The sequence below is a fragment of the Triticum urartu genome, chromosome 6A (genome assembly GCF_056163025.1).
Source record: "Triticum urartu cultivar PI428250 chromosome 6A, HENAU_Tu73, whole genome shotgun sequence".
In the NCBI taxonomy this organism is placed as follows: Eukaryota; Viridiplantae; Streptophyta; class Magnoliopsida; order Poales; family Poaceae; genus Triticum; species Triticum urartu.
In genome coordinates this window covers 472,992,606-473,014,319 of record NC_141878.1, presented here as the reverse complement: position 1 = coordinate 473,014,319, position 21,714 = coordinate 472,992,606, and the positions used below count along the sequence as shown (strand labels likewise).

At 46.8% G+C, this 21,714-nt stretch overlaps 2 protein-coding genes and 1 long non-coding RNA gene across 6 annotated transcripts; 2 read left to right on the top strand and 1 right to left on the bottom strand.

Moving 5' to 3' along the window:
• Positions 1 to 3,196: 3,196 nt before the first annotated feature.
• LOC125514153 (uncharacterized) lies at positions 3,197 to 10,428 on the top strand. 4 transcript variants are annotated; one of them, XR_015608536.1, is made up of 8 exons: positions 3,197 to 3,858; positions 3,958 to 4,056; positions 4,145 to 4,256; positions 4,348 to 4,409; positions 4,517 to 4,891; positions 5,407 to 6,070; positions 6,768 to 6,972; positions 10,250 to 10,428. XR_015608536.1 is itself a non-coding variant. In XM_087528362.1 (7 exons), exons 1-7 carry the CDS (start codon positions 3,844 to 3,846, stop codon positions 6,771 to 6,773), a joined length of 1,401 nt encoding a protein of 466 aa, XP_087384488.1. In that variant the 5' UTR covers positions 3,197 to 3,843; the 3' UTR covers positions 6,774 to 6,966. The 4 variants fall into 4 exon arrangements, 3 of the variants coding, with proteins under 3 accessions (XP_087384488.1, XP_087384489.1, XP_048535385.2); XM_087528362.1 differs by lacking the exon at positions 10,250 to 10,428 and having other exon boundaries at positions 6,700 to 6,966; XM_087528363.1 differs by lacking the exons at positions 6,768 to 6,972; positions 10,250 to 10,428 and adding an exon at positions 6,181 to 6,610.
• On the bottom strand, positions 6,990 to 13,132 carry LOC125514152 (PH, RCC1 and FYVE domains-containing protein 1-like). Its single transcript, XM_048679426.2, has 9 exons — positions 13,002 to 13,132; positions 12,517 to 12,603; positions 11,649 to 11,738; positions 11,479 to 11,565; positions 11,188 to 11,382; positions 8,605 to 10,644; positions 8,243 to 8,389; positions 7,748 to 8,157; positions 6,990 to 7,662 (listed from the first exon to the last, which is right to left on the bottom strand). Exons 1-8 carry the CDS (start codon positions 13,050 to 13,052, stop codon positions 8,113 to 8,115), a joined length of 2,742 nt encoding a protein of 913 aa, XP_048535383.1. The 5' UTR covers positions 13,053 to 13,132; the 3' UTR covers positions 6,990 to 7,662; positions 7,748 to 8,112.
• Positions 13,133 to 13,281: 149 nt separating this feature from the next.
• LOC125514154 (uncharacterized) lies at positions 13,282 to 18,184 on the top strand. Its single transcript, XR_007286273.2, has 3 exons — positions 13,282 to 13,421; positions 14,795 to 14,875; positions 15,035 to 18,184. It is a non-coding gene; the product is annotated as an uncharacterized LOC125514154 (long non-coding RNA).
• Positions 18,185 to 21,714: the final 3,530 nt, after the last annotated feature.

The window sequence follows — 21,714 nt, the reverse complement described above, 5'->3', positions numbered from 1 at the left end:
TAGTCGTGACTATGCCGATGAGATCTCGAATCTTTCCAATGCTCTTGAGGAAGAGCGTGGTCAGAGTCACACAACGTTGATCATGCTAAGTTAAAGAAATATTTTGATCATGCTCTCATTGTTTCTCGTGTGCTAAACTTCGAGAAGGCCGAACTTGAGGTTGATCTTGCTAGACTCAAAGAGGAGTTTGATCTACTTGACAAGGTTCACAAGGTCTTGAAGGGTGCTCACGCTAGCCTCAAAGAGTCTCATGATCAACTTCAAGTAAAGCTAACCAAGGAAAAAGCCGCTTTTCCTCGTATGATGTTAATTGATAATGCAAATGCTACTAACCCGTGTTGTGAGTATGTGCATCTTGTTGAGGAGAACGCTAAGCTAAAGGTGCAACTTGAGAAAGGTCTTGCGTCTTGCATACAAGGCGAGAAGAACCTCAACGATCTCTTGACCAACTAAAAGGGAGTTGTGGCCAAGGAAGGGATTGGGTACGTGCCCAAGTCCAAGAACAAGAAGAAGAATGACAAGGCCAAATGACCTCCTCCTCTCATGCAAACCTTTGTGAAGGAGGGTGAGGGTGCTACTAAGGAGAAGGAGAAAAACTCCATGAGGGGTATTGGTGCCAAGAAGGGAAACGCTCCCCTTCCCAACAAAGCCGGGGACTTTAACCCTTCTTACGTGTTGTGCCGCGCTAGTGATGGGCATGTTTATGCCAAATTTGTTGGTTCTCCTTATGAGTACATTTAATGGTCTATTTGAGTTCCTAAGACCCTTGTTACTAACATCAAAGGACCCATTACAAAATGGATACCTAAAACCAAGCATTGATCCCTTGTAGGTGTTTGCTTCCGGTGGGGGATCATGGTTGCTCGATAGTGGAGCTACTAATCATATGACCGGAAGCAAGGACTTGGTGGTGGACGTGCAAAAGATTCCATCCATGCCTGCCAATGTTGAGTGGGGTGATGCCTCGTCTTCTAAGGTATTGGGACTTGGCAAAGTTGTCATTTCTCATGATCTTACAATCGAGAAGGTCATGCTTGTTGAGTCCCTTGCATACAATTTACTTTTCGTTTGTCAACTAGCACTCATGGGCTTTGCCACTTTCTTTGATATTGATTCCGTGGCCCTCTTGTGGAGCAAGACTCTTAAAGTAGTCTTTGTTGGGCATGTCGAGAACGGGCTCTATGTGATTAACTTTTCAGAGCGACCCACTAAGACCGCGACATGCCTAATGGTTAAAGTTGACGTGGGATGGCTTTGGCATCGCCGTTTAGCCCACGTCAATATGAGATCTTTGCAAAGTCTTCTCAAGGGGGACCATGTCCGTGGACTAACAAATGTTAGTTTTGCCAAAGATCGTGTTTGCAGTGCTTGCATCGAAGGAAAGCTACATGAGAAGGCTCACCCTCCCACGACTATCATCTATTCGAAGAGGCACTTGGAGCTCCTTCACTTGGATCTCTTTGGACCTCCATCCTTTGATAGTCTTGGGGGTAGAAAGTATTGCTTGGTGATTGTAGATGACTATTCAAGATACACTTGGGTATATTTCTTCAAGAGGAAGAGTGAGACCCAACAAACCGTCATCGACTTTGCAAATGAAGCTCAACGACAACATAATACAAAGATCTTGACAATAAGAAGCGACAACGGCTCCGAGTTCAAGAACTATATCTTGGATGAGTTTTTGAGTGATGAGGGAATCAAGCATCAACAAAATGGTGTATCTTTGTTAGTTTGCCTAAAAAAGCAAAAAATGCCCTATAACGGGCGCCTGCGACGCCAAATAGGGTTTACCCAAAAGTCCTCCCGCCGGCGCTAGTCACGGTTAGCGAAACCAGCCAAGCCATTTCAATTTTTTTTGAGTGGTGACACTAAAAAAAATTGAGTGGTGATTTAGCACATATGGGCATTATGACAGTGAGTTAGAGCATCTACAATTGGACTCGCCTAATATGAGCCTCCAGTGTCGGTAGAACCATATGGACGTGTTCGCTGACAGTGCCCACTGACCCCTCAAATATTCGAGTCCAAAGTCTTCCTCCTTATACGCAAATCCTCAAATCCATACAATCGACTCCCTCCATCTAAGAATAAGTGTATGTATAGAAATTTTATAGGACAAATTATGCAATTGTACTATGGTAGAAAAAATGATGAAGTCAAGTTTAAGCCGCAATGTGTACTTGTGTTAAACTTATGTTAGCCAGGCGACCAGCCCCACGCATAAAAAAAAGTTAGCACTACACTGCACCGCACCCAAGGTTTCTCGTCGTGCATACGCAACGACGCAACGACGAGATTTAGTGTTAGATTCTTCATATCGATTCAAGAATTGAATGGCGACGATTGTGGCTCCCGAACGCTGGTCCTTAAGGACATGTGTACGAAGACTTTTCAGCTGTCATCAACAAGGTTAGGCCGGCTCCAACATGGGAGCAGTGACTCGTTCTGTTGGTGACAATGGTCGTTCGGGTGTCCATGGTCCTCGATGTAAAATTTTATTATATCTGAATGCTTTGCACTTTCTGTGAATTTGATATTCTCGAAAACCAAAAGCACTACACTGCAGCGCACCCAACAACATCTGATGACATGGACCGAGCCAGGACCCGCGTCGAAGCACGACGCATTTCTTTACCCTATCCGGCCACGTCGCCCGTCCCCTCTCCCACCTTCTTCCTCCGCTCCCGTCGAGAGCCGAGCCGGGTCCCGCACACTCCCCGTCCCCGTCCCCGTCCCCGTCCCTGTGCGGATGGATCACGATTCACGGCCTCACGCCACAGGAGGAGGCCACTGGCGGCTCGCTGGAAACACATGGCCAGGACACTTCGGGCGATTTTTGTAGCGCCGACCCGAGAGCTTGTGGCCAGGAGCCGCCCATTTGCAGGCGAGCGCGACGCCTATCCGACCCACTTGCCGCTTCCAGAGCCGCGCCGCGTGTCGGGCCCCCGCGGCCCGGCGCCGGCGGGGCCCGGCTGACGTGCCATAAAGCGCACGGAAAGATCACCCCGGCCCTCCCTTTTCGTTATCCTCTCGCGATTTTTCTACCCCGCCCACCCGCACAGTCACGGGCGCATGTGCCCCAACAAATCTCGTGGCTGGGATATTTCCGCGGTTTTTTCTTGGAATTTTCCTCTGGAACACAGGGAGGCCGTCGACGGTCTAAAAACGGCAGCGCTGGTTTTTTCCCCCCTCTTGTGGCGGTAGGAGAGAAGTGAGCGTGTCCGTGGCCTGCTTCAGCATGTGGCGAATGATCGGACGGGATTGAGCAGCCCTATGGTTAAGGCGGCCCTGTGATTTCCTCCGGTGCATGCCGACGCCGCGCCTCGCGAGCGAGCGGGCGAGCACGCGTTGCATGCAGGCAGGCGGAGAGGAGAGCACGCGTGCGTGCGAGGCCAAGTTGTACGGTGGCGCTGATGCTGCCCGCCCGCCCGCCGTGGCAAACGGCACATGACAGCGAGTGAGGCGGAGGAGGAGCCACAGCCACAAGAACGAGCGGCTCAAACCGCAGGGTTTATATTTTTGTTTTTTTTTTCTCCGGGAGGGCGCCGGGAAAGTGGAAAAATCCCGTCCGACGTGGCGCGCCCCTCCATGCTCTTTTTCTCCCGTCCCCTCACTCGCCAGCGCGCTGGGCCCTACGTACATACGTACCCCTCTCTTTTATGCGACTCCTCTCTCCCTCCCCTCCTGACTCGTCTCGTCTCTTCGCCTCTCTTCTCTCCCTTCTGCCCGTGCCTCCCTCCTCGCGCTTCATCGACAACGAGCACCTCGTCTTGGTCTTGGCCTTGGCTTTTGGTGTGGCGACGTTGGGTACTGTGATTATCTTGTTCTCGCTGGCAGGAGATGGCCTGTACGCAGGTAATTCATCCACACTTCTTCCGGGTGCGATCGAGTTAAAATGGTGCAGATTATGGATGCTTATGCTTCTTCTCCTCCGTGGTCCGTGCTTGCTTGCAGGAGAACGCCATGGCAACCGACGAAAGCACCGGGGATCATCGCGGGAGTCGTCCGAGTTCCCACGACATGGATTTATCAGGGGATGACCACGTGCCAAAGGTACCGCAGTTTCCTGCGCAAAACCCGCGTGTCTGTGTCTGTGTCTGCAACCGCCCCCCTGAATCGAATGAATTTGTGGCCCGAGCAGGCGCGCAAGCCGTACACCATCACGAAGCAGCGGGAGAAGTGGACCGAGGAAGAGCACAAGCGCTTCCTGGAGGCCCTGCAGCTGCACGGCCGCGCCTGGCGCCGCATACAAGGTAACGATCGCGCGCCCGTGGTAGTACAAGGCAACCGATTTCGCACGCTCGGTTCGCTGCGCTCACCCTTTCTCCGTGCGCGCTCTCGCAGAGCACATAGGCACCAAGACGGCGGTGCAAATCCGGAGCCACGCGCAGAAGTTCTTCTCTAAGGTCGGGCCGCCTCCCCTCACCATCTAACCAACTCGCTCATCCCTCGGCCATGGTTTGTTTATCAGCCACGGGTTTTCCTGACGCCGGATTCGCCTCGCGCTCTGCAGGTCACCAGAGAGTCGTCCGGGAGCAGCAGCGGCTCGGGCGCCGCGGCCGCGACGGCGACGGCGGCGATCCAGATCCCCCCGCCGCGGCCCAAGAGGAAGCCGACGCACCCGTACCCGCGCAAAGCGGACGACGGCGCGGCGGCCGGCGGGAAGCACGGCCCGGGGCTCACGCATCTGGAGAGGCCTCCCGTGCGGATGGGCGAGCAGGAGGAAGGGTCGCCGACGTCCGTGCTCACCGCGTCGCGGGTCGAGGCCTCGGGTGGCCGCTTCTCCAATAACTCCAGCGGCAGCAGGTCGCCGGTTCCGTCGGCCGCCGGCTCCCTCTACGGCTCGTCGGTGGACAGAGGGGACGGCTGCCTCTCGCCAAATACTAAGGTACCGTGTTTATTTACGAAGCATTTTATATGGCAAAAACATGAGCCATACAATATCCAATTGCAATATAAAACAAGTATGTAATTGCTAATGCGCTCTCGCCTGGAATTCCTTAAATTTCAGTCAATCATCTTAGACTTCAGTTTGCCTTGAGATTAAAATGATTGGCCATACTCTCTATAGATCTAAAGGTGGTGGAAATTAACCGAATCTAAGAAAATTGCAGTTGCATGGATGCTCTCATTAAAAAAATACGGATCAGATTAGTTATGAAGAAAGAGTCCAATTTCAAGCTGAGTTTGGCTTCACTCAGGTCCTCATACAGCAATACAAGGATGAGTGGTTTAATAAGAGAATAAAGGCTACACACCAGAGACCTAAACAAGTAATACTGACATCACTTTGCGAAGAAAGCAAACTTTAGATATTCTCCCAGTGAAATTTGTCTAACACGATCTGCTTTAACACGTCTGGTACCTTTCAATTCTAACGCATTTCTGAAATGCCAATTTCAGGCTTCAGAGTTCACTGCAAATGGTGATGTCAAAGAGGGGTCATGTACAGGATCAGCGACATCGGTCCTTAAGCTATTCGGCAAGAAAGTCGTGGTGAATGATTCATTCCAGAAGCCGAATACCAGCACCGGCAACCCGCAGAATGGTGGGGACGTCGGAACTGAAGCTTCAGACGATACAACCACACAAGGAAGCAGAAACCTACCTTCTGGCGGTGCCACAGAAGGAAGCTCATGGAGTCCATGGCCGAGCAGCATGCAGCAGTTTGTGTATTTTGTTCCTCAACCGGATGGTTTCGCCACACAATCTGCGGTGCCATGGTTCGGCACCCTGCCTGGTGCAATGTTCTACCAGCAAGCCGTGGCTCCAAATCAGCACCAGCATCAGCGCCATCGCTCAGAGACCGCAGACCACAAGTTCATGCAGAGGGAAGGATCCTGGACAGGATCAAGCACTGGCCCCGGATCAGATGCGCATAATTCAGATGCCGCCGACTCCCGAGGGAGAGGAAACAGCAGCGAGAGCGACAAAACGCTTGTGCCGCGGTTAACAAAGTGCGAGAGCTCTGTTTCGGTCAGCCTGCAAAGAGGTTTCATGTCATACAAGAGATGCGCGGCCGAGAGCGAATCGCTGCGGTCGGAGGCACCCAGAGAGGAGACCGACGGTGAGTTGACCAGGCTGTGCTTGTGACAGCCGAAGATTTGACACGCTCTTCACAGTTTAGATGTTTGCTAGTTTTGCTCTAGACTCTTGAGCTGGTCGTGTGATCTGCAGTGGGAAGAAGTGACTACCCATCCTGCTGGTTTTGCCTGTCGGTATGTTGCACTTCTCCGAAGCAGCTTGAAGCCGCATTAGATTGAGCAATTCTGGTTCTTGCTCGTGAATATATATAGTCGGAATCTGTAGTAGTATCCATGTTTTTGTTCTCTACAGAGTGTCTGCAGTTTTCCCCCAAATCGGGAGGCTCAGAGTTCAGTGTTGTTGTCTGTATCAACCTGGGCCTGAGAGAGGGTTGTCGTAGTCTTAACTGCATGTTGTAAGCTAGGCAGGCTTGTATCACTCTGTAGTCTGCATTCTGTAAAACATATGATGGGCAGAAGACGAACAAAAACGTCGAATGCTCTGTATATCTAAAGTATAACATAATATACCTGGAATTGGGTCTGCGCATTCATCTTCTTTCCAGGAAATGTTTTTAGATAAATTCCAGGAAATGTTTTTAGATAAATTGCAAGGTATTTCTACAGCAATCAGCTTGCCAGTTATGACAAACTACTTGTTTTCGTCTTGTAGAACATTATTATTTTTGCCTGGAAACTTGTACTGCCTTATGCACAATGTTGTTGGGGCGGCACCAACAGGGCTAGCGCGGCGGCAGCAGCGGCTCAGGTGCGGTACGCGACGGAGAGGAGGCGTAGCTGCGGAGCGCTGCCGAAGCGGGGAGGAGGACAACTGAGGCGGGTCACTGGGAGGCGCCTGGACACCTTCAGTGAGAACCCTTGCCATGCCAAAGTCGCCATTTCTACCTGTGCTAGCAGACGGGGAGCTTCAAAACCAGCCGTTCCGGTACGTCTTTGCTCTCCCACTATGTGACTCAGATCAGGAAGGCAACGCCCATGAATCCACACTACAAACTTACATCCAAGTTCCGAATGATTGGATCACTCAAGAGGAGGCATCACAACCATAATCCAACTCAATTCAGACCTACCCTCTGTACATCATATAGGGGTTAACCATGGGGATCTACTCCTACTTACCTACTCCCTCCGTTCCGAATTACTTGTCGCAGGTATGGATGTATCTAGATGTATTTTAGTTCTAGATACAACCATTTCTGCGACGAGTAATTTGGAACGGAGGGAGTACTTACCTAGTACTCCCTCCGTCCCATAATGTAAGACGTTTTTTGACACTAGGTATTGTCATTACTGAACAGTACCATCTTTCAGTGTATTTACTACCCCCTCGGTTTGCAAAACATGGTTTGGATATTTCATTATGGACTACATATGGATTGAAATGAGTGAACAAACACACTAAAACGTGTCTATATACATCCGATTCACAAAAAGGTTAGAACATCTTTATTTGTGAACGGAGGGAGTATTTGGAATCCATTGCCATTTACAATGTCAGTCGGCTGTTACAGCTGGTTACTCTCTCATCTGTTCCGTGCTGCTGTACTTTGCAAACACCTTGCTCTCATTTGCTTCCCACCATTTTTGTGCTTCCTTCTCGCCAAAATGCTTCCGACTGTAGGATTGTTGAAAAAGCATATTATCACACAAGTAAATTATCTAGGGAATTGTGTGTGTATCAAAGGCCTTTTTGGAGTTACCTGAACCGGATGCGCTTGACGCCTTTGTTTCCACCGGGGGATGTGACAACGGTCACATACACCCCGCGCTCGATTTGCTCGATCGTGCCATTGGGATCAACAGGAGGAATGGTGGCATCATTTTCCCCCGCATAGGTATTGCTGTTAGTGGGTGCTCTTCTGCCATTTCTATGCGTGACTGAGCCTTTCGCCACAGCTGCGCTTGAAGACTGTATACGTTCCCTGTCCACTTGCTGATGGTGATCCCTGATGCTGCTCAGCTGTTGAAATTTGCTGGTGACAGGGTTTTTGTCTGGTGGGTCTGGTAATTCTGCTTTTACTGGTTGTCCATCGTTGATGCGGCTAGGTATAGTTATGGAGTTGTATTATTGCCCATCAGCTAAATCAATCTTCTTTGATAAAGTATTCCTCTGCACAATTTGCGCCAGACAACTTATTTTATATAAATACTCAGTTTCTGAATAGGTAGGGAATTGACATAGGTCAAAGTTATACCTGATAGGTTAAAACCTTTATAATTTCTTTTGCAGCTTTGCAATTTGCTGCTTCATTCATGATAATCAGCCAGGTTTCCTCGACTTTTCGTTTGTACATTTGAACCTTCAGGCTCCTATGCCGGCATTGTTCTGCTAGGGTGGTCACCTGCTTAGATGAGAACAACATAATTATTAAGATCAATGCTTTACATTTTTAAATAAAAATAAGTTAATAGTTAGTGAAAATATAATGTAAGACGTTTTTTGACACTACACTAGTGTCAAAAAACGTCCTATATTATGGGACGGAGGGAGTATCATTTAAAAGGAGGACAAAAAAAAAATCTGACATTGCAAACAATGTTATACTCTATGAATTACCTGTGCTTGAAGCTGTTTTACTTCTCCTAGTAATATATTCTCTGTCGAATCTAATTCTGCTTTCAAATTAGTAGCTGCTTCTGGCATAGAGCCGGTACCTTTTGGGGGTACTGGTTCAGGCATTCTCTGTGTAAGCGAAACGTCGACTGTCTGTTTATTTGGTATGGAACAGCATGGAATGTTGTTTCGTGCACATTTAAATTGACTGGGGCACTCTACTTGCCCCCATCTCCGTGTTTTCAGTTGAACCGGTGCAGCTAAGTCCTGATTTCTCTGATTGGAACCCTGTGCCGTTGTCATTTTTTCCATGATAGAATTTGCTTCCTTGAATATGCGTGATAACTTCGGTGTATATGGTCTTATTTCTGTTGGAAATGCCTCCTCCTTTTGGATCGCTGATTGTGAACTTAGTGTGCCATGTCCTTCAATCTTCTGCAGTTGAGTGAAACACACATCGCAAACACGGTATCTTTTGCTCCTATCTGGTCCAAGAGCTGCCCTTGAAACCTTGTTACTGCTGCAGGAATTGCAGAACATGGAACCACAGTTGTAGCAGTTGTGCTTCTTCCTTGTGAAGGTAAAAGACAACTGACAACTGCTGCATACAGATTGATCCTTGCCTGAGATAGACCTATGTAAACAAACCGCAATAGTGAAATTGGAACCGCAGGCTATACTGTCTACTTGCTTATCTTCCAAGGACTCCACTAGAGTTGGGGAGCTCCTGTCAGTATAGTCACCTAAACCAAGTTGACCTTCTGTGCCTTTGCCCCAGGTATACACCTTTCCATTCATTGTCAAAACTGCGACATGGGAAGAGCCTGACGATATATCTCTGACAAACTCAGTCTTAAGAGGCCCTTCAACCGTACAAATAGATGTGTCACTCAATCGGCGGTTGCCTAATTGTCCGTGTTCCATGCTTCCAATGGTGAAAACAACACCTGTTATTGTAAGCGCGACTGTCAGTGCCTTAGCACAGGATACCTGAGCAAAATCAGAATCAGTGAGTGGCTTGACACAAGTCGGTACAAGCTTGGATTTTTGGTCAGCATGACCCAGCTTTCCTTTATCTGCATCACCCCAAGTGAACAGCTTCCCACTAGGAGCATTGCTCTTGACAGTACCTAATATTTCCACAATGGCAGCTGTGTGCCATGGCCCACATGCCACAGCCTTGGTTCTTAACCCTTTCAGAGACTCTACTTCTTTGGGCCGAGCCACGCTCATCGTGTTGCCATGTCCAAGAACACCAAATGTTCCATCGCCATATGTGAACAGTTGACCAGAGGAGGATATGATAGCCGTGTGCCATTGGCCACATGCGATCTTCAGAACCGATACGCCATCCAAAGGATCAAACAGTTTGTGTGGGAACCATTGGCTTCTTTGACACTGATCATCCCACAGACCCAAGCTGTGAGTCCCTTCACCCCACTCATAAAGTTCTCCTGAAATTGCAAGTGCACAGGTGTGCTTTGCCCCAAATGCAATAGCCTTCATAGGGATAGAGGTAAGAGATTCGATAATCGTAGGTTCGGAGACACTGACACTCATTGTGTGTCCCAATATCCCACCACTCTCCTTTCCCCAAGAGAAGACCTCCCCTTGCTTAGTAACTATTGCTGCATGTTTCTCCCCACAGGCGACGTTCTGCACGTCCAGAATCTGGGTTGGCTTCAATAACCTTGGAAGTGAAACATTATCTTTTGGTGCATCTCCATTCTCCAACACACTGCCTGGAATTTCTCCCCAGGCAAAGATGTCCTTCAGAGAATCTATTCCACATGCCATGTGGGATCCTTCAGAAGCTTTCAGTTTAGGCATTTGGGTAATTCCCTCCTGAATTTTTGCAGCCACTGGAATATCCATGAAACTGTTTTTAACTCTGTTTACCATTTCAGGAGTAATTCTTTCCAAGTAGAAATCTACATCTGACCACGTTCTCTCCCTTGGAGAGACGAATGCTTCTGGGCAATCCAGACTGCTCTTCGATACTTTGTTCTGTATCAACCTAGGACTGCCATACAGTGAGTGTACCTTCATAAATAAATTAGTTAGATACTTCCATAAGTTATCAGTTGAATTTAACAATTTGAAATTACTAGTGGCTAAGAAATGGCAATTTACAGTCTTTCATAAGTTATCAGTGATATCACCTTATTTAGTACTGCATCTGTAAAGTAATATAAGACTTTTTAGATTACTAGTGATCTAAAAAGTCCTATATTACTTTACAGAGGGAGTAGTTATGAAAAATATGCAGCTCCACAAAGTGTATCATTACCCACTTGACATTACATTAGTTTGGGTGTTACCTAATAATTGTATTATTATTTATATATTTGGAAAGGATAATTTATCAAAATGGCCAGAATTGTAACACTGCTCAACATGTTGGTTATTAATTTCGCAATTTCCTGAGCCGAGCAGTAGGTTGTCCCTGATTTTAACAGAAAACCAAAAGTTTTACTTAGCGTAATCTAGGAAAGGTCACAGGTCATGGTGAACTCATACTTGAACAAAGTAATCATGTTCTCACATCACATAGAAATCATGACATGCATAGGTTCCAAATCTAACCTGGCTGAACTTTCTTGTGTCATGCACTGAAAATAGCCTATTCCTTTGCTGAATATAGCTAGGAGGGCTATTTGCGCAACTGTTTATCCGACGGCTGCTTGTTGAATCAACCAAAAGAAGAGGACTATATAGAGCAGATACCAAGGCTGTTAGGCCTAGATGCCAGCAGTCAGCTTGGTCCTTGTCTTTGCAGATCTGGAAGACATGATTGTAAATAGATGTTAGAAAAGGCAGTGATACGAGGAGCAAAGAGATTCTAAACTCAAGAATTCCAGGCCTAGTAGGAAATACCAAGTCCAGTGAGCATTCACCATTCTTGTATATGACTGACAAGGAGTGATGTTCCTTTTCTGGCCAATGCAAACGCAAAAGGTTTGTCTGCAAATACAGACATTCTAAGAATATGTATGTCTTCTTATACTTAAATCAATAAAAAGTGTTTAGGGAAGAAAACCAGATACCGTTTTCTGTCCGAGAACCACACTTGACACAGAACTCAAGCTCAGACTTTTTTCCCTCTCTTTGGAGTACCATATTAGCAGTTTTTCGTCCTGCAAACCCAAAAAAAAGTTATGCTGGGCTATTGTGACAGGCCTTTTATTTTTTCTATACCTGAACTGTTTACAGTTACAGGTTTCAGTACAATTATAAAATGCATTCTTGGTATGAAAACAGAGAATGCATGACCAATTCTGAAAGCTACATTTGGAGTTATCTATTCATAGCGCGGTTGTAAATATATTATGTACTGTAAGATATTTACATGTGGTTTGTTTGTCAGCAGTAACAAGGCGTGAAGGAGCATGATAAGAAGGCGGGGACCATATGGACTGATGGAGACAGGTGGGTAAATCAGAAGAAGTTACTAAATGGTGTTGATCATTGCTGAGGTGGGATGATATGGTGAAGAACTTGAAGTCGAAAGCAACTTCTTGACTGTCGGTAATTTACCTTGGTATATATGAGTTTCACGTGGGCTTATTTCCGTATCGGTTTGATACTTGACTTTCAATTATTAATAAAAAATATTGCGAGAAATTTCTGTTTGTAGAAAAAGTTCAAAAGTAAATAAACTTGTTCTCTAGCGCATTGTGTAAAAATGTTTTGCACCGTTGAGTTTTACATGATTGACCAAATTTCCCATACGTCCAGCCATCAGAAATCTGTAGCACCGCACCTCAGTGTTACTACTCACTACTACAAATCTATATTATTTTCATTTTGGGAATTATACAGGTTTCTAGTGGTGATTGTATGAAGGTAGTGAAAGAACGTGTAATTTTCTGATCTTGTAGTATAGTATTCTGTAGTGCCAAAGAGGCTACTCACACATGATAGCCTGAACGGGCAGAACCTGGGCTTCCCTCTCTTCCCGCACTTGAGTAGATGGGCGCCTTTCTTGACAGCAACAATGGCCTGAAGAAAAGAAGTGAGAAATTAAACCATGTAAGCGGAAACTCATGGCATGTGTCTTCTGCAGCATTGCTACTTCTTGTAGGTACAAGTGAACACAAAAAGATCCAGGCAAGAAAACTGTGAAATGAACAACCCAAGCTGTTTCGAGCTTTGAAATATGATGAGACTGAAACGGATCACTGTGTTCTTTCTTCCAAGAAAATGCAGATGGCTGTGGTGAAAATGCTCGCCAAAAACAGCAGCAAGAAAAAGAAGAAGAACAGATCCGTCTATGCCAACAGGGACGCGGTGAATTACGAGTGGCCAAAGAAGAATCACTTGAGAAGGTCTGGGGCTTGCAGATAATCAGAAGAGGATGCAAGATGAACAACACTTGTTGCTTGCTGCAACGTACGCACCTGCTCGGCTCCTCTGGTTCCGGAGCTCCTCCCCTCGAGCTCCCCCGCCATTGCCGCGGGATAAAGATCGGGGAAAAGAAACCTTGGCACTGGCAGCACCCTGGGGCTAGGCTCGGGCCTCCTTTGGTCAACAGCGGGAGAAAGCGAAAGATGGCGGTGGAGCGACAGAAAGCAAGCGAGAAAGAAGAGGGGGCAGAGCTTGGGGACGGAGGGAGGGAGGGAGGAAGCGAAGGAAGAAGGCGGGCTGAGGCGCCGTGAGCGGAGGCAGCTCCGGGACCCGGAAAAAGGAAACAGTGGCGATTGTTAACCGCGTGTGTTTAAAGATGACGGACGGGGAAGAGACCCGAGCCTGCCTGCCTGCCTGCCTGCCTGGTGTGCTTTGCTTCGCTTTGCTCGACACACGCACACACGGTTGCAGAGGTAAAAATCTTATTCATTCATTTCTCTCTGTTGGTTGCAGCACGCCCTGCTACCTACTTATTGCTACAATGTCGAATCTGTTTGCTTGTAGTTTAGTAGCACTCCATTTACCATGCGGCCGTATGGGCAGCAGGGCAGGGCTGGCCTTTAGCTTTCTCCATCTGTTGGCGTGCGAGGAGAGAGGGAGACTCTGAGAGGAAGAGGCTGTTTGTTTCTGTAGTACTACATGCCTACATCTGTTGCTGTTTTCTCCTTCTGCGCGAGGCACATCTGTGGCTGTAGCCCGCGGTAGCCTTCTTCGTAATCTTGGATCCGTTTCCTGTCAAATCTCAGGATCTGTCACGATTGCCTACTACAAGGCCCGAAAAGCCCGGTCCGTGCCGGCATCCGACGGCGCACCACCGCCATGGATTAGCGCAGAATCTGGCGCCTGATTTTCGTTTTTCTGATCACCCTCTTCAGCATCCCCGCAAACGCGAAGGCATCGTCAGCCCTGTGTTGGATTATTTTTTTAAAACGGAGGCAAAAGTTCTGCCTCATCTCATTAAATAAGAACAAGAACAATGTATTTTGTAAAATATTTCAGGACAACAAAGGTCCGAAAAGGGAACCACTCTCCGGTAAAATGTTACCCAGGAACGTAGCCCCGGCCACTACCAAAGTTTTAGCCTCTTCCCTAATCTTCGCCGCCACACTGGTGGGCAGCGATGCCTTGTTGCAAAAGACACGAGCATTTCTTTCGTTCCAGATCTCCCAGCATATGAGCACTTGTAATGAGTTTACCGCCTTTCTCGAGTATCCCGGTTGTCCCTCGCCCGATTTCCATCATGCAAGTCGTGCCAAGAAGATCTCGTTGATTGCCACCCCAACCAATCATAGATCAAGTCTCAAACCCTTACAGTGAAGCAACATTTGAATATCAACGCAGTTTCTGGAACCCTCTTGCATAGCTGACAAAGGCCACAGTTTGGCCACCCTCTACGAAGCCCTGTGTAGGATGAAACGGAGCCCTGTGTAGGATGATCGTGCGTGTCCCCGCACATGTGGAGAGGACCACGCAGCGTAGGCAGGCGCTGCCCCCGTCCGAGTCAGCGCACAGCGGCTACGCGGCTGGTTTCTATCTCTCTCTCGTCCGCAGATGGGTGATGTCGCCTTGGACGCTTCGCTGCCCGTGCGTGAGAACGGCGTTGCTGCAACGAGCGAACAGCAGCAGCGAGTACTGCCTACTCTGGCGCCGTGCGTGTATGTATCCCTAATAACTGAGTACGTATGTGTGACAGGATAGCTCTACGTGGTTACTGTGCGTACGCTACCGGAGTAGTGGTGCCTTTATGCACGACATTCCTCTTCATTGAGCATTTATGATTTTGCAGTGCGCACTGTGCAGTGATGTTGCTGCTGGCGCTTCTTGCCCGTGTGCATCTCCAGGGTTTTCTACGGTGGACTTTTTACACGTAAGTTCAAACACCTGAAAATTCCAAATAAAAATTGAGTTGGAAATTCCAAAAGTATAGTGCTTCCTTTGGTTTACAGGAATTTTGCAAGACTTATGTAGGAATTTTTTCTTTCTAGAATCGCTTGGTTAGTATGAATGAATTTATATTCCTATGTAGAATTGGGTTTGCCGGAGCATGGACGGGCTGATTCATCCCCCGCCTTTGTTGTGGTGCACCACTGCACTTTGTTTGGTGGGCCTACACAAGCTAAGTTGTGGTCTTCGTCGCTATCACCTAGTGCCACTCCACCGGCACCAGGTGTTCCACCTACTGTGTCAACCTCATCTTCAACTTCAACTTCTGTCGAACCCGTTGTTGCTCCTACTTCACCTACGGTCCGTTCAGAGGCACCGATGGCTCTGTCTGAAGGGATGTCCACTCCCTTTCAATGTAGTAGCCGTTACCTCGTCTTCGTTGACGACTATTCTTTGACCGACGAGCACACTATGGATAAGGCAATGCGCCGCCAAGCTGAGCGCAATTTGGACACATCCGTGACATTATGGCCTGAACGAAAACTTTTTATGTCACGATTATGACACTTCTATGATGATTACTGTGACAAAAACACGTATCATCATAGATGTGGTGGATTCCTACTTCCATGACAAAAAATCATGACATAAATTGGGCTTTTCATCCTGGGCGGGCCGGAGACGCATGTGCATTTACATTCTTTGAGCGTCCATGACGAAAAAAAATGTGGTAGAAGCGAGGGCAAGGAAAATTTCAGGGAGTTCCCGGTTACGGTGGGTGGTCAGGGCCGAGTGATGCACTGTGGTTTGCGCATTTCTCTCGTACATGCGTGTGTGCGAGGCATTGGCTAACTGAACCCGAGTGAGGCATTCGCTTACTGAACCTGAATGATTGCACTAGCTACGTTACTGAATCCGAGCGATCGATCCCTTGGCTGTTAACTGAACCCGAGTGATTCCTTCATGATTGCTGCTAACTGAACCCAAGCGATCGATCGTGCTCCTACTTACTGCAGGCGACCGAGCCCCATGCGGGACGTAGCCAACTGGTGTTGGGTTGCCTCTCGATGAACAGTGGCCGTCGCTACCGCACGCACAATACGTAGAACGAGTCGAGGCGTGGTGGGGGGATATGCTGCAGCGCTTCCACCTTGATGAGAACGAAGATGCTGGAGAACTCATAGCCATGCAAACAAGCATGCTCCACCCGTAGGATGCTCGCGAAGCCGGCGACAGAGGTCGCGACTCCACGCCTGTTCTAGAGCTCCAAAGACAGCTTCTCTAGCCACAGGTTGACGACGTGCTAGTAGGAGAAGGAGAAAGCGTTGTCCCCCGCATTGTGCGCACGATCTGGACCATGTGAGAGCCGACATAGATCAGACTCGCACGAATGGCCGCGACCTGCTCCTCCTCCTGCTGGAACTCGGCGAAGGCCGTGCCCACCGCGAACCCAGCAAAGCACACTGCAGCAATCCCGAGCCGCTGCCGGAACACACGCCGGAGCCAGGGAAGTTGGGCTTGGGTGGAGAGATGTTGACAAGGCAAAGAAGGGTATTCTGATCGGGGACGAGAGGGAAGTGGACGTCGGGCGAGGTAGGGCGACCACGGACCACAGGCTCCATTGGGGCAGCGGAAGCAAGTCAAGGCGAGTTAGGGCGAAAGGGGACAATGACAAGCGAAGGAGAGGGGTCAGGGCCGAGCTGTGTGACGGGCTGTGGTGAAGGAGGGCGGGTACTAATAAGTGCAGCGCTAGGTTTAGGGTTAGAGCTGCAAACACGGATGCTGCATCGGAAGCTAAGATGTCCAACACGACGGCACAGCCAACAAACAACAGGATCCCAACAATCTCGTCGTCTATGACTAAGCGAGAGGCAACGGAAGCAGCACAGGTGTAAATCGTTAGGTTTACCATATCGGAAAAGAGGATTTGGTGCGAGATGCGAGGGACATAATGGTGCTGGTGACATAGGGCCACGCGAAAGCAGGGCGTCTCTATAGGTTGCATGGCGAGGCGAGGGTGGACTAACGATTAGGGAGTCACATGAGTGGGCAGAGGAGGCAGAGGGGTGGCTGGATGGCGCAACGGAGGAAGAAGATGCGACAGAGGTGTGGCTCTGATGAGCCGCCGATTGGGCAGAAACCTGCCGCGTCGGCAGATGAGAAGGATTTAGTGTATCTAAGCCGCCATGTACTTGATTACGTAATGGCTTCGATCTTTCAGTGCTCAATCCCAGTGACAGAAGGGGACATGACACGTATTTGTATCGTTGCTATTAAGGATAAAAAGATGAGGTTTATTCATGCATGAGTTTACGTTTTCTACATCATGCCATCTTGCTTAAGGCGTTACTCTGTTCGCTATGAACTTAATACTCTAGATGCATGCTGGATAGCAGTCAATGTGTGGAGTAATAGTAGTAGATGCAAAATCATTTTAGTCGACTTGTCTCAGACGTGATGCCTATATACATGATAATTGCCTTGGATATCGTCATGATTATTTGTTTTTCTATCAATTGCCCAACAGTAATTTGTTTACTCACCGTATGCTATTTTCAAGAGAAAACTATGGCCCCGGGTCTACTTTTATCATATATAAAATCCTAAAAATACTTTCCTGCAATTTTACTTTATTTATTTTATTTTGTATTTTTATTCGATCTATCTATCAATTACTACACAATTTAATCTTGCACGTAACCGTCGAGGGATTGACAACCCCTTGTTCGCGTTGGATTGCAAGGATTTGTTGTTTGTGTGCAGGTGTTGTTAATGAGGTGTTGTGTGGTTGTCCTACTGGATTGATAACATTGGTTCTTAACTAAGGAAAATACTTATCTCTACTATACTGCATCATGCTCTCCTTTTTAGGGAAATCCCAACGCAGTTCACAAGTAGCAATGCCTACTACTGGCTTATTATTATAAACATATCTTGTCATTTCTAGTAGGTTTAGCTATTCTAGCAGCTTCATCAGAAAAGTAAATAACATGCCCATCAGTATTATCAAGAGATCCTTAATCATAGCAATATTAGGTTCTACATTTATTTGTTCAGAGGGTCTAGGTGTTCTGGTATTACTTTTATTAACCATACTTGTAGCTTTAACATGTTCCTTGATCCTAACAGGGAAAGGAGGTTTCTCAATATAAGTAGTAGGCACAACTGGATCAACATTATAGATATTTTTTTCATCTTTAACTATATCAGGTTTCTCTAACATTTATTCAATAGGTGGATGAAATTTAAAACACCTCTCCTTAGTGAGATCAACATGAGTAGCAAAAGATTCACAAAGGAAGCTACTATCTTAGAGTCAAGTCCATATTTAGTACTAAACTTATGAAAAGCATCAGTTTTCATAAAAGATTTAACACAATCAAACTCAAGTATTATACCTGACTATTTACCTCTGTCGAGTTCCCAATCTTCAGAGTTGAGTTTAATTCTTTCCAGAAGACCCCATTTGAATTCAATAGTTTTCTTCATAAAGCAACTAGTAGAAGAAGAATCGAGCATGGATTGATCATTATGAGAAAGCCGAGCATAAAAGTTTTGAATAATAATTCTCTTGAGAGCCCTGGATTGGGCATGTGTGCATCATGTACTTAAGTCTCCCCCAAGCTTGACCGATACTTTCTCCTTCACAAGGCAAAAATTATATATATAATTCCGATCATAAAGAAGCAGATGATAGGATAAAACTTCTGGTGAAATTCCAATTTCAACCGGTTCCAATCCCAGGTTTCAATATCATCCAATAGCCTATACCATGTCAACACCTTTCCCTCCAAAGATAAAGGGAATAACTTCTTCTTAACTCCATCCTTGGATAAAGCTGCAAGGTTACACAATCCAAAAATCTCATCCACATAGATTAAGTGCATATCAGGATGTACCATTCCATCTCCTACATAAGGATTAGCTGGCAGTTTCTCTAACATACTCGAAGAAATCTCATAATAAACTTTTTCAGTAGGTTCAGTAGGTTGAGGGGAAACTCTTATTGCTTCCAGTCGAGGTGAAGATACCCCGAACAAACCCCTCAAACGATTATTTTCCATAGTAACAAGTGACAGAAAATTTCAGCATGTAATATAAATGTTTCCTTATGCTCCGCTTGGATGTTTACATTCAGGCCTAGTATTGGGTATTGGCATTTGTCTGGGCCTAATATCCCGAATGCCACCGTTTGGTTGGTCTTGGCATTCAATTGTGACATTCGGGCTTGATATTGAGCGGTCCTTCCCTAACGTAAGAAACTGTTGGCCCAATTCGGAGCTTGTGTGCTCGACATCACTAGGCATTGTGGGATAGCGTGCTTATCTGTTAGCGAACGAAACCAAGCCAGCGTCCTACCTCCCGTCTCGGCGAACGGCGGCGGCGCCCATCCCGCCCGCCTCCACACCGAGCCCCGGCGGACGGCGTGCCTGCACCCCAAGATCCGATGGCCGGCGCCACCCTCCCGCCTCGTCTCCACCCCAAGATTCAACGGCCGATGCCACCTTCCCACTCCGCCGGAGCTCTCCAGCAGCCGGCGCCATGTTCCCGCCCCGCCAGAGCTCTCCAGCGACCAGCGCCGGCCTCCTACCCCTTCTCCACCATGATCTCCGGCGACCGGCGTGCCTCCACCACGAGCTTTGCCGCCCAGCGCAGATGTGTTGTTGACCGGCTCCTCTCTTCGTAGAGCTCCGACCCTCTCCCCTGTCTAGCGTCCAACCTCCTCTTTGCTTGATTTCCCGACAAAGTCTTATACAACTCAATGCCTCACATTGACAACCCAAACAACTTTGGCATTCGACCTCAGTATCAACTATATGTTCCGAATATCTAAGAATCCAAACAAGAATATTGGCATTCAATCTCAATACCAATATAGTCTTATATGATATTCAACCCAATGCAATGCCAAGGCTCCCAATGCATACATCCAAACATAGTGTTAGCAAATTCCACTTAACAAAGGCGATTCACTCCCCGGCAACGGCGCCAGAAAAGAATCTTGATGACCCACAAGTATAGGGCATCAATTGTAGTCCTTCCAATAAGTAAGAGTGTCAAACCCAACGAGGAGCAGAAGGAAATGACAAACGGTTTTCAACAAGGTATTCTCTGCAAATGCTGAAAGTAAGAGTGATAGATAGTTTTGTAGCAAGATAATTCGTAACAATTAACAAGTAGCAATAGTAACAAAAGTGCAGGAAGGTGGCCCAATACTTTTTATGGCAAAGGACAAGCCTGAAAGTTCCCTTATATAGAGTAAATCATTCTCGAGGACACATGGGAATTATCGTCTAGTCACTTTAATCATGTCTAATGGATTCGCGTTCGTTACTTTGATAATTTGATATGTGGGTGGACCAGTGCTTGGGTGTTGTTCTTACTTGAATAAGCAACCCACTTATGATTACCCCCTCTCGCAAGCATCCACAACTACGAAAAAAGAATTAAGATAAATTCAACCACAACATGAAACATATGGATCCAAATCAGGCCCTTATGGAATAACACATAAACTTGGGTTTAAGGTTCTGTCACTCTAGCAACCCATCATCTACTTATTACTCCACAATGCCTTCCCTTAAGCCCAAGTATGGTGAATTGTCATGTAGTCGACGTTCACATGACACCACTAAAGGAAGCAAAAACATACATATCATCAAAATATTGAACGAATACCAACATCACATGATTACTTATAACAAGACTTCTCCCATGTTCTTAAGAACAAAAGTAACTACTCACAAATCATATTCATGTTTAATATCAAAGGTGTATTAAATATGCTTGAGGATCTGAACATTTGAAATTCCACCAAATAAACCAACTAGCAGGGCCGTACCTAAGAAAACGAAGGCCCGGTGCAAGGTCAAAACGTGGCCCCTCAATTTTACATATTTTTCTTGCTCTTTTCCATATCATGATTCATAATTCTCAATTCCAAAGTCATTCAGAAAGTAAAACAAAGAAAAATAAAAACTGAAGATGGAGATAATAGGGAATGAAGTAATAACCTAACTAATGTGAGAAGTAAACTATGGGGCAGCACCGTGTGTAGCTTTCGCTTTTTTTCTTGACGAACCAAAATTTGGCTCGCAAAAAAAATGGCAACCAAGAACTCATAGGCTCCAACTTTAGTTCAGGCTCCAGTTGATGCTGATGCACACAAGGTCACATGGGCTTGCAACTGGCAGCGACGGAGGTTGAGCAAAACACTGATCTGTTGGCCTACTGATTTGAGATTTGAAAACATAACACCAAATAAACAGATGGGCTTGTTTCAAAAAAAAGATGGGGGTTGAGAATAGAACGTTGCCTATTTTGTTGTTCATCGCAACATTATATTGGGGAAGTCTTGAAGAATTAATACGTGGGGATTGGGAATGGAATTAGTAGCAAAGAGTGGAGATTGATGAGGATTTAATACTTGAGAAGGAAAATGAGCCTGAGGTTTGTGGAAGACGAAGAGCTAGAGAGCCAAGTGAGAGGAGAGGAGAGGCTGGATAGTTATTTTGTTCAAGTTCCAATATACTACTCCATGAGCTCATGAACTCCATGGTTCACATTATCAGTTGTTGGCTGAGTTAATTCAATGCGTAGAGAGTAGTACATTCAACGCTAATTACTACTCTTACTCCTCCTGCTAAATTATCAGTTGATTAGTAGGAAATATGCCAGGATTTGGGGCCCTGCTGAATTCGGGGGCCCTGTGCAGGTGCACACCCTCCACAGGTGCCTGATACGGGCCTGCCAACTAGCATCAACTACAAGATGTAATCAACACTACTAGCAACCCATAGGTACCAATCTGAGGTTTTGGGA

What these genes read in the sequence shown, in the direction of transcription:
- LOC125514153 (XM_087528363.1), top strand. An exon ending in GGGATGACCACGTGCCAAAG is followed by an intron (nt 4,057 to 4,144) that starts GTACCGCAGTTT and finishes TGGCCCGAGCAG; the next exon opens with GCGCGCAAGCCGTACACCAT. An exon ending in CGCAGAAGTTCTTCTCTAAG is followed by an intron (nt 4,410 to 4,516) that starts GTCGGGCCGCCT and finishes CGCGCTCTGCAG; the next exon opens with GTCACCAGAGAGTCGTCCGG.
- LOC125514152 (XM_048679426.2), bottom strand. Translation starts at nt 13,052, where the DNA reads ATGGCGGGGGAGCTCGAGGGGAGGAGCTCCGGAACCAGAGGAGCCGAG. An exon ending in GAACCAGAGGAGCCGAGCAG is followed by an intron (nt 12,604 to 13,001) that starts GTGCGTACGTTG and finishes TCTTTTCTTCAG; the next exon opens with GCCATTGTTGCTGTCAAGAA. An exon ending in ACACAAGAAAGTTCAGCCAG is followed by an intron (nt 10,645 to 11,187) that starts GTTAGATTTGGA and finishes TTATTTATGAAG; the next exon opens with GTACACTCACTGTATGGCAG.